Below are 12406 nucleotides of genomic sequence, written 5' to 3'. Positions count from 1 at the left end.
AATTCCAAGGGAATGCCTGCTGTATCCCTTCACATAATTGAAGATCATAAAAAAATTTTGTTTTTAGGATTTTAGTTTTTTAAATATTCCGGGTGAGGATCTCTGAATATTTACCCTTGTTATCAAAGATAACCTACAATTCGGTGTTTTGGACTTAAATTTCGAAAAATATGCTTAGGAGTACCTGAAATCCTCTCTCCTCACACATCATTAAAACTCGTCTAATTTTTTTTAGGGGAGCTTCAATTCCGAAAAAATTTTAGGGGGAGAGGGAGAAGCTCAAAACCCAAACCTTTTCCCTAACGTTTACAAAGACATTCTATAATAGCGTTTTTTGACCCTCAAATTCAAAAATTTTCCGGGGAAAGGTCACACGAACCTCCCTCTTCCCTTGATTTCAACTAAGGTAATCTACAACTGAGTTTATTTAGAACATATCATTTACATTTTCGAAAAATTAGAGTGCAATCCCGACCATCTCCCCCTCCCTATCGTTAAACATTGTCTAAAACTTCATTTTTAGGACCTAAACTTCGTAAAATTTTAAAAACAGTCTCCGAGCTTGAGCGACTTATAAAATTCTCTGAACCTCTCCTCTTCCGAACATCACCAGGGACCGTGTAAAGTGCAATTTTAGAACTACAGTTTCGAACTATTTCCGGGGTTGGATCATCGTGAATGTTACACTTACGACTGTAGATTCATATTCTTAATTCTCTTTCTCCGCTAATATTACACAATTCTCTTAATTTGATTGCTCATACGATAGCAATAACACCCCCCCCCCCCTCACCAAGAATAAATCTGGATTCTCTCTCTCTTGCTATATATACGTTTGATAAAAATTGAGGGTCTTCCAAACGCCCCCTTACCAATTTTTTTGACCTCGCGACTTCCTTGTTAAAAGAGAATGCAATCATTCGCTTCAATAAAAGTTGGAGACACTGAGACCTTATCTTTATGACCTTGGCTCCTCCGAAAACAAAATCCTGCATTTGACTCAGCTAAGCAGCAAAAATTTTGAAAGTGCCGAACTGTACGTTTAACATTATCGAGCTATAATTATTTTTATTTCTGCAATTGTTGTAGAAAAAAAAAATTAAGCTTAAATAAAATACCTCAAGCAGCTTGAGTCATTATGCAAAATATGTGCTACCTGCGCATACGCATGATACACTCACAGACGCACACACAGACACTTAAACTATGTATGGGGGACGCATAGGGGGTCGCGGGTGTTTCAGGTGGTGAAAAGGGGGTCGTGACGTGAAAAGGGTTAGGAAACACTGATCTATGAGTTTAGCAAACGACAACAACTGCTCATACGGAGGTTCTTGACATTTTTTTGAATTGTATGTTAGCAAAAAAAAAAAAAAAAAAAATTGCAAAGTGGATTCACTTTCAGTTTTCAAACTTTCAAATCTTTAGTAGGAGAAAACTGCAGACATTTCGAGCTTTTGAGTATTTGTTGAGCAATCTCTACAATTTATAGTCTAAGAAAACGAGCTGATGTGTGCATCACATGACTTCCTTTTACTCCAATTTAATGTCATTTCCCCATTATATGCAATTTTAATGTGATTCAAGTCTTTACTCTCTAAATATCACCAACAATGGCCAAATTGGAACCAAAATTTTAAAAAAAATGCCAAATTAGTCGCCAAGTTGGCGATAAAACTTGGCGACCAAAAGACTGGTGATATATCGCCAAGTGTCCGACAAATTATAACACCACTTGAGTTTACATCGAAATTAGCAATGATTTCCCCCAAAAAAGGGGCAAAAGACCCCCTTAAGAACATCCGAATGCAACCAAAAGGGAACGTGCACAACTAGGCCCCACTAGGAGTCTACGTACCAAATTTCAACATTCTAGGACATACCGTTTTTGAGTTATACGAGATACATACACAGATACGCACATACATACGTACATGCGGACGTCACGGGAAAATTCGTTGTAATTAACTCGGGGGTCGTCCGAATGGATATTTCGAGTGTCTGTAGGCTCCTAGGCATATATCCACGTGTGGTCGGGTCGAAAAAAAAAACTCAACATTCATTCGGTGGTGAGAAAAATGGAAATTAAGGCCAATTTTTGAGTGAAATTTTTTTCGCGAATACAATACTTCGTTTTTTGTAAAAGGAAGTAAAAAAGAATCGTCTTTCCTCCATCCATCACGTCTCAAGAGACATCCCCCCCCCCCCAAAAAAAACTGATTTTTGCATAAACTTTACTCGAATTGTGCTTCTTTCTCGGAAGAAATGTGAACCGTCTTAATAAAACTTTTGCCTAGCTCATTATCACTAATAAATTCATATACAGAGACATTTTTTCTCTTTCACAAATGTTATTCGAGATCGTAAACCAAAGACGGTCTCAATATTGTATTCGCACTAGTTCCTATAACTTCTCTTGTTATGCATTTTCCAGAGTTACAGTTGCCATCTGATATCGCCGGAGCAACATTCATGGCGATTGGTACATCAGCCCCAGAGTTATTTTCTTCTATAACAGGTATGATAGTATTTTTTTGTAAATTATTTCATAAGGTGCTTTGAGGAAAAACGTAAATATATATATAAAGAAAAAGTCAATAGGCTGAACACATCAGAGTTTCGAGAATAGTATCAACGTACGCTTTGAACTCAATTATTTACGCTACATAGTTTTTTTTTTTCTTTCAGTATACCGTCTGTTACTACTTTTCATGATAATTTGTTTAACTTGATCACAATACGATGAAACAGTGCATTGCCATAGCTGAACCTAGGCGTACTTGATGCATTGTTTTCGGATTTAATTAGCAAATGCAACGATGTATGCAAGAAAAAAAATTAAGAAATCTTAAGCGAGGTTTACATTGGCGATTGCTACCGCCTCACAGTGGTCGATTTTCAAAATCTAGCTGGACAAAAATACTTTAGTTTGTCAAACCGAGGTAAAAGTTTTAATACGTTCGTTATACTGACAGCAAATATAAAACTACATGAAATGAAAGCGCAGTTACTAAAATTTTCGTCAGAACTAATGTCTGAAGTGCATAGAAACTGCAATCTATATTTTGATTGTTTTTCAATAGCAGCTAAAGCTTCTTTCGATAATCAAGTACCCATGTTTCTTCTCAGCTTTGTAATTACAGGGTAAGACATGATTAGTAACATGCATATAATGTCATCTCCAAAGTATTTTTTCTTGAATACTTTCGTGTGAAATGTTCTCAATGAGATTTGAAATCTTTATCTGGGGCCTATTATAACGTTTCTTCAGAAAGGTGTCCTACTCGTAGAATGGCAAGTTCAGTAATTTGTTTCCAAGATTTAATAACTTATGCACACTTGCCGGTACCAGGTATGCAATTGAACATACAATTTTGCCGCGTCAAAAGTAAATTTTCAAATTCGTCTTCATTTGCTGCTGTTTATAAGTGCTTTGATCGGACGCTCTGTCACATCCCCATGTAAAAGTTATATGCTAACCCTTCAAGCGGCCGTGACGTAAAATTCCGTCACCCAGCGATGTATCGAAGAGCGGCCGTGTCGAAAAATTTCGCCATGAACATTCTTCCATAGAATTTTACGCCGCAGCCGTTCTCGAAGCAGAATATTCAAGGCCAAATTTTTCGACACGGCCGCTCTTCAATACATCGCTGGGTGACGGAATTTTTACGTCACGGCCGCTTGAAGAGTGGAACAAGTATCTACCGTTAAAAATTCCTTGAGATGTTCGTATTTACATTGAATAAGTAAATACGAGTATTGTACGATATATAAGCGATTAAAGTTTGATTTTGGAAGCAACATCTGATAATTATATCATCTGAATAACAGTTTTTTTTTTTTTTAAATTCTAATGTCTTTTTAAACCGTGGATATAAAATTGCATTTTGTTGTTTAGCTTATTTGTGAGTTCTAATAAAATGACTTTTTGTAGTTTTTATATTTGCATAGTAAGCTAAAGCTTGGGCAGGGATTAATTTCACCACTTCATTTGTTACGGTACCTTAATTCTAGTAGTTGTTTTCGGTGAGACATTTACTTTCTGCATGAGTTCTGCAGCATCTAGTTTTTCCTGCCTAACGGATACTAATTTGCACAGCAAAAAATAATTGTTCTGAATTACTGTATTTCATAACAGATGCAAATTTCCGTTTCTTAGTTTGAGGTAACTTTCAAAATTAATGTAGGTCGAACGCGATCTGCAAAATTTTGCTGTCCTTTTGATGTCACTTTTCCCAACACCTGGGAGTGTTACGACAGCTTCTTTAACAATTTCATCAAATATAACATTCTTTATTAACCAAATAGAATTTTTTCGCAAGAGCGTTTTTTTTTTTTTTTTTTGTGAAGAACAACATCGTTTCTATTTCTCTTTCACATACGCACATAAATTATTTACAGTATTTACAACACTTAGTTTAGTAACATCCTTACACTCATGAAAGTTAAAGTTCCAACCACAAAGTTATATACATTATTCGAGTCTTTATTCGGAAACCAAACACCCAAGAGTTTCCTTTTTTTAATAACTATGTAATCAGCAAAAATATTCGTATGTATTATCAGTAGGAAAACATATTGTTACAAATTCTGTAAATAGTAATTATTGTAGTAACGTAACTTGTAAATAGTTTCCCGTAATGAATATACAGCTCCTTTACATTCGGCCGAAGTATACGAACCCCCTATTCTTTTTCTTCTTATTTCATTCACTGATTTTATCAATGAAAGTGTAGAACGGTGTAGCATTTTCTGGAATATTTGAGAGCTCTCTTTTCGGTGTGTATATAAGCCGTTACGCTGGATAAAAAGTTTAGTTTCGATTGAGAATTTGTACTGAGAGTGTATTAGCTCTGTTTATTGCGAGGCATTTCGCTGTGTTGTTTTCGTATTTGGAAGTAAATACGTGTGTAACCGTTGAGTTTACGGTGTTGAGTGATACTTGTTTAATTGCTGATGATTAATTTAGCAGTTGTTGACGCTCTTTCCTGTACATAGTGTAAATAAATTTCCTGTATTTTTAATCAAGAACTGTGTCGTCCTTTCAAGAAAGTTGGAAGCCGCACCGGATCCGTTACAATATTTTACAAAAACTTTAGAACAGTAATAAAAGTGACAATATAGTCGCCAAAGGAGAAAAAACAAGGTTTCCAAATAAACAGCAGGCGATAATTAACAGAAGACGATAGTAAAAAGCAAAACAAAACCAAAGGGAAAAAATAAATCTAACATAATCCCTTTATTGAGTAGAAATTCAGTTTTCTTAACTAACCACCATTGTTCACAAAATCTGAAAATACTCCTATGGTCGGGTAGATCCGGCTATAACATTTTGCACGGAAATTTTTAGATATATCCGGTATATAAAAATGTAAATTAGAAGGTGGAGGATTGTGGAGAACTTTTTTGCTGCTCTAATAACTTTTAGTGAAATGATGTCAAATTCGCATTATTTTCACTTACATAAAAGTGCATTTAAAACTTGCATTTAATAAATGAAACTGATGAATAACATTAACCTTGGATAACACAATGTCAATACATAAGTACAAATACTTTGAGATGAGGCAGCCAAAATACAGCACAAACCAATTATCTTCTATGCAGAAGAACACAAAATGTGCTGTTTAGAATTGTGAACTTCAACACTTTGTAGGCAAAATTTCAGGAAGTAGCCGTCTAAATTAGAAATGGTTCATTGCTTTATGGATATTTAAGTTTCTAATAAAATGTTACTTATCGAGAAATAACGATGATGTAATTTTGATTTTTGTCCAGCTAGATTCAATAAATCGACCACTGTGCGCCTATTGCTAGAGCGATATTTAGAACCTACTCCGTAGTTTTCAGTACAGACTTTTCTATTTTGTCGTCTGTATCTTTTTTTTACTAATAATAAAGCTGAAAGTCTGTATGTCTGGATATCTGGATGTCTGTTACACGCATAGCGCCTAGACCGTTCGGCCAATTTTGATGAAATTAGGGAAAAATTAGTTCGTATCATAGGGGTGACCTATGATACGAACCCGAAGTAGATGTAGATACTTACTATCAAAACTTGAGCTCTTAATTCAACTGTTTTAAATCCGCTTTAGTAAAATACCGTTCATTAGTCGAACATAACCATCTAGCAGGTCGAAAAGCAATCTAGATAAAAATACATGATGAAGTATAGAAAAAGTTGCTAATATTCTTTAAAGCTTTTTCCTTCAGTTATCTTTACTAATAATAAAGCTGAAAGTCTCTCTGTCTGGATTTCGGGATCTCTCTGTGTCTGGATGTCTGGATTTCTGTGACGCGCATATCGCCTAGACTGTTCGGCCGATTTTCGTAAAATGTGGCGCAAAATTAGTTTGTAGTATGGGGGTGTGCACCTAGAAGCGATTTTTCGAAAATTCGATTTTATTCTTTTCTATTCCAATTTTAAGAACATTTTATCGAGCAAATTATCATAACATGGACGAATAAATTATCATAACATGGATGAGTAAATTGTTATAACATGGACGAGCAAATTATCATTAGGGATTGCAATACCGGACAGAAACTTCAATACCGGTATTCGGTATTTTTAAAACGTGATACCGTAATACCGGTATTTGAAATTTCTCTAAACATTCTTGAAAGCATATCGTTTCATTGCCACATTTAATGATTTTGTACAAAAATTGTAATACTTTTGAAAACGTATTAGGAACAAATATAAAATGAAGGAACAAATGTCAGAATAAAATATCAATAATAGTAAAAAACATAATGCATCTATTGAAGTGTCTCTTAAGTCTGGAACTCATTTAGTGCTCAACTTTCTTACAGTTGAAAATAATCTTTCTAAATTTACGCAGGTCGGTGGTACTGTTAACAATGCGTGATACACCTCTTCTAATTGTCTAGAAGTCCTTCATCTTCAACTAATTCGGTCTCTTGCGTATTATTTTTGGAAAAAGCCTTTTGTGTGTGTGTATTTCTTATATTGTGTGTATTGTGTGTTTATTATAAGTTTTTAAAGATTTATATGTAGTTGTAATTACTTTTCCAGAGACCATACCTTTCCAATATTAACATCACTTTCTCTTGAGCCGGAGAGATTTGATTTTTAGTATTAGCCCTTTGGTTTGAAATTTACGATAAACTTGACTAAATTTGATCTTGTTAGTATCTCTTATTCGTTTTCGCTTTCTTTTTAAAATTCTTCACAATTATAATTATGTAAATATCTGAAAATAAGTTTCAAATGATTATACTTAACCTCTATGCAAGTTTTCAAGGCACTATATAATTTCTAAATACTATCTTGCCAAGTACAAATCGAGACATGACAACAAAACAATACCGGAACAACAAACTACCGTTTGTTTTACTAACACAAGAAAAAGTTTTTTGCCAATATTCAGTACAGTTAAGACAAATATTTAAAGAAAATATCATGAAGTATTTACGACAATTGATGGTTGGTATAAATTATTCATATAACTAATGCATTCGAAATCGTACTCTAAATTAACTTTCCCTAAAGGGAAAGTGAATGATCAGGGAAATAGAAAGAATAAAACATAGTGTACAAAAACGCAAAAATGCGATTCATCTGACTATCCAGAAATGAAAATATCATTTTTCAATCTTTCGGCTTCTATTGTTTAATGATATTCTATTAGCTCGTGCTTTTGAAGCCAAATTTTTACATCAATAGATTGATACGATAGTTTTTTTATCGCGGAAAAAGAAAGATACTTACATTATAAATATATGTAGATTTTTGATAAGTTAAATTGAAAATTCTTTAATTTAAACTATTGATTATTTTCAGCTAATACCGAAAAGACCGGTATTTTACCTCATCAAATACCGGTATTATGAAGTTGCAAAATTGTTCGAAATACCAGTATTCGGTATACCGATATACCAGTATTGTAATCCCTAATTATCATAACGTGGAAGAGCAAATTAACATAACATGGGCGAGCAAATTAACATAACAAATTGGCGAGAAATTCATTATCCATTATTTGTAAATATACAGGCGAACCAAATAACGTTTTAATTTTCTACTACAGGCAAGGCCGTGCGGGTACCACTAGTATAGAATATATCTCTAAAATGTCACATAAAGAAAAATAACTTATCAAAAATTTTACTCGAACGTTCAAACTAAGAATTAACTACTGCGAAGAGGAGCGTATTGAATCATAACTTCATTAAAAAATATTTTGAAAAACAACATGTTTTCTCCTATTGCACCAGAAAAATATTCATTTCAATGCTACGGACAACTGTTTGTTTCTTCGGGCACTGATTTTAAATGCTTTTCAGGTTCTTTCGTGACTGAAGGGGACATCGGGATTGGAACAATAATTGGATCAGCTGTGTTCAACATTCTAGCAGTCACGGGACTAGTGGGTCTCATTCTCTGGAATGAAGTAAGTGTATAAAACCATGTAAATGTGTGTGGGTTCTAATAATTCTCTTTGTATCTGTTTTGAACTGCCTTATTTAAATAACTTATGGAGCATTTAAATCTCATATTTGTGCAGATACTTAATTCCGTTTTTCATCTAATTATTATGGTTTACTCCCAGTTTCGCCGACATGTAAACTCCCCCCCCCCTCTCCACCTTACATAAATCGATAGGGAAGACGGAAACTGAAAAACAGGGGGGGGGGGGGGGAATTTCGTGTCAGTGAAACTAGGGGGACACACTTATAATGTCGGAACAATATGATCAACTTACTATAATTACATTGTTGAAAATCGTCTGTAATCGAAATTAAACGCACGTTTCGAGAATGCAACCTTTGACAAAAAAAATCGGTGAATAGCCCTGCAACATGAAATGTTTCAGAACTATTCACCGCCTGTGAGATGAAATATTAATAAAAATTACCTTACTGTCCTTCGAAATATTCACCTTTAATAATTATCTGCCGAGGGTGATCTGCTATACATGTCCTGGAAACTTTGCATGAAGTATTTTCTGAGATGTAGTTCAAAAACCTCATCACGCTTCGTTGGATGTCAGGAGCATCGTCAAATCTTTTTCCTTTCAAAGCGAGTTACCGCCACGTGAATAGTAAGAAGTCAGGAGGATTGAGATCTGGTGATATAATGGATGCTCAATTCCCGCAATTTTCTTTTTGCCAAAAAATTTAAATTGACCTTTTTAGTACCACCGCACTAACGAATCACTTTGTAAAACAAATCTTACACGGAACACATACGACGTTCAACTGAACAATGGTGTGGGCAGAGAGCCTACCACTACACAGGTTCAGTGTTTTGTTTTGCTAGTATTGCCACATCAGCCGTCCTGACTTCATTCACTGAACTTGATCGGCAGAGGTTGAACACCACATTATTGTTTTTATAATTACATTTTATTTATACAGTGCATTTTAGTGTAATCTAATTGATTTATGATCAATTTTTTTTTTCTAATTCATAAAACTAAGAAATGAATAAATAAAATAAGTAGTAGACTTTCCTTTCAGGTTTCCATAACTCAATGACACTTCCTAATGTACATTTTCAAACACTATATAGGATTTACAGATTGACTGGTACCCGATAGCAAGAGACTGTGGTTTTTATGGATTGACAATAGCCTGTTTGATATGGATAATTTCAGATAACATAGTCACTTGGTAACTATTTTTATTTGTAAATACTTTGGTTAATATTGACTAGAATACAATGGCTGTATGCGCTGTATTAGTTGACAATGGGGTCGTTTCCAAACTTTTAAAAGTAAATTTTTTTTCTGAAAGAGCATGCTTAAAAACGTAGGATCTGACCATTTTTTAAATAATTTGTTTAAGTTTAATATTTTTAAAAAATTACTTAAATCGTTGCGCTTTTATTGTTTAAGCTTCTGTCCGATGACATCACAAATGATGAAACGCCATTCAGTGTTGCCATTCACAGAGCAAAATATTTAATTCGCATCTTTACTCACGTGTATTGGTATCGATATGGTTGATAGCAAGCGTAGAGCGCAATTTTAATTCATTTCTTGATTATCATAACGTGGAATCGCGGTACAAAGATGCGCCAAAGAGCATCATTTGTAACGTCATCAAGACCACGCCTTGTTTGAAAAATCGGACATTTTAAAAAATTAATTTAAAAAAATAACTGTTGGAAAATGAAAGTATTTTCTGGGCCCATGGGGTTTTTTTTTTTTTTTTTTTTTTGCTTATTCTATCAATTTCAGTGACAAAAAGTACTACTTCTGACTGAAGGAAACAACCCCATTAATACAATGGAACACCGCTATAGTGAACCTAGGTTATAACGATCCCCGGTTGTAGCGAACCTTTTAATTGGTCCAAATTGAAGACCTATGTTTTAATTGTATTTTCAAACGCTTGTAACGAATGTTAAACGCTGTAGAATCGGCTATAGCGATCACAAAATTTCCAAAGTTTTCAGCTTTTCATAGCACTTGTCCCAGTTACGTTCCTGACCAATTTTCTTATAGGCAAGCACCATCTTTTGCAATAGTTATCCCTTTTTCACCAACACCCTCCTCATCTATTGTTTTTTTTTTTTTTTTCGATAAAATTATCGTTAACTTCACACTGACCATAGCTAAATTAGGCAAGCGAAAAAAGAAATACTTAGGGGATTAAAATTAATTTATTCTGAAGTAGAAAAGAATCGAATGTCCATTCTCAATTCGCAAGGAATTATTCCTTTTAAATTTATTGTAGACACTATTTGGCAGAATTATAATTCTAAAGCAGTTCTCAGTGTTTTGAGCAAATTTTTTACGACAGAAACTAGATAAATGAGTAGTACATTTGTTTACAATGATTGAGAGAAGAATCAATGAAACGTACATAAAAGCTTGCAACCAAAAATAACACTTCCCTCCCCCCCCCCCATATTATGGATAAATCAAAAGATACATTTTAAAAGTTTGTTAAGTACTGAATACAATGGTTAATACTAATATTTTGCTTAACCCTAGAGAAGTCGCGTTTCCTTTTGTTACGCTAGTGCTCGCGCTTCGGTCTTTTCCCCGCCGTAGCGATCCGTGAGACGAGAGCAGAAGAAAGGAAGGGAGAAAATGACATCCGACTAGGATGGCGCGCTATCGATCTAAATGACCAACATACATTTCCAAAAGCTATGCAACCTTGAAATACCGAAGAAAATTCTCAGAACTAAGTGTGTGGGCTGGGGAGAGTTTGACCCTTCAGCCCATCTGGATGTACCCGATTGTTAGAATAAGGGATGGTGGGATAGAGCGAAATATCTGACAACGGGCGGGGAATCGACCGAAGCGCGACTTCTCTAGGGTTAATGATATCCTTTTCCTTTCATCCTACGTTTTCGGGGAGAGGTGGAATTGACAGACTTGCATATCACGTCAGGTAAATTCGTTGCTATCAGCGAAAAAATTAACAATCAACTCATGTTTTGCTATTATTTGAAAATTAAACTTAGAAAAACGGACTTTTAAATTCCTGCTGTCGAGCTCGAATGCTTCATGTGGATCAGTTAGTAATGTATTATTATTACTTATTAGTTTATAAAAAATATGTTGCCTTTTAAAGTTGAATGAATACCTTTGTGCATGAAAAGTAAAATAAAAAATAACAATGCACAAAATTGCAGATTGCTGCAGACACGTGTTTCGGGTTTACAAGTAACCCCTTTGTCAATGTAAAATAAGAGAATTTATGGATGAATTTGCTTTTGTTGGATGTATTTTCATCCATAAGCTCACTTATTTTGCTTGAAAAAAGGAGATCCTTGTAACCCCGAAACGCGTGACTGCTGTAATCTGTAATTTTGTGCGCTGTTATTTCTTATTTTAGTATGTTGCCTTTTGTTGCTGAAAATTATTTATTTATTGTTCATAAAATCATTCAGTATAGTTTCTATTTCTGGGCATAATTAAAGTAATTTCAATTTTCAAAAAAATTTGACCGATTAATCGGTGAAAAATTGTCGGTTATAACTAATCGGCAAAGGGACAGATTACTGCCGATTAATCGGTGCGTCCCAACTGTTTTCTCTCGTTTTAAGCTAACTTTCAAACATTTATGTCATGTTTAATTGTAGGTGGGAATCTCTTATTTTACTGATGATGTTTTTACTTTACCTCATTGTAATATATTTTAACACAACACTGGAAAGATGGGCAAAGCATCTGGTATGATTCTCTTATGTTACTATTTATTTACTTATTATTCAGTTTTTGCACAAAATTGAAAGATAATTTTTCTTGTTTTAAACACTTACTAATTTAAACTAATTTTTCTTGCTTAAATAATGACATTATTTAGGCTAATATGTAGTATTATAACAAATGATATGTACCCAGATGCGTACAGTTGTCTACCAGCATCATGGAGAAGTGTTCAGATACGAAGTAACGCAAGTATTCAAACAAGAACTGGT

The 12406-nt window shown here is 34.3% G+C and overlaps 1 protein-coding gene across 4 annotated transcripts in view; it reads left to right on the top strand.

The window, feature by feature from the left end:
• Positions 1-12406, top strand: part of LOC129221618 (sodium/potassium/calcium exchanger 4-like) — an 82932-nt gene that overhangs the window by 45721 nt on the left and 24805 nt on the right. For all 4 annotated transcript variants that reach the window (XM_054856142.1, XM_054856141.1, XM_054856139.1 and 1 more), the window contains exons 3-6: positions 2435-2518; positions 8311-8417; positions 9539-9639; positions 12068-12158. In XM_054856142.1, the coding sequence (XP_054712117.1) occupies positions 2435-2518; positions 8311-8417; positions 9539-9639; positions 12068-12158 (383 nt within the window). The remainder of the gene's footprint in view (positions 1-2434; positions 2519-8310; positions 8418-9538; positions 9640-12067; positions 12159-12406) is intronic.

This window comes from Uloborus diversus, chromosome 4, assembly GCF_026930045.1.
Source record: "Uloborus diversus isolate 005 chromosome 4, Udiv.v.3.1, whole genome shotgun sequence".
NCBI lineage: Eukaryota > Metazoa > Arthropoda > Arachnida > Araneae > Uloboridae > Uloborus > Uloborus diversus.
This window is presented reverse-complemented; position numbering and strand designations above follow the sequence as displayed.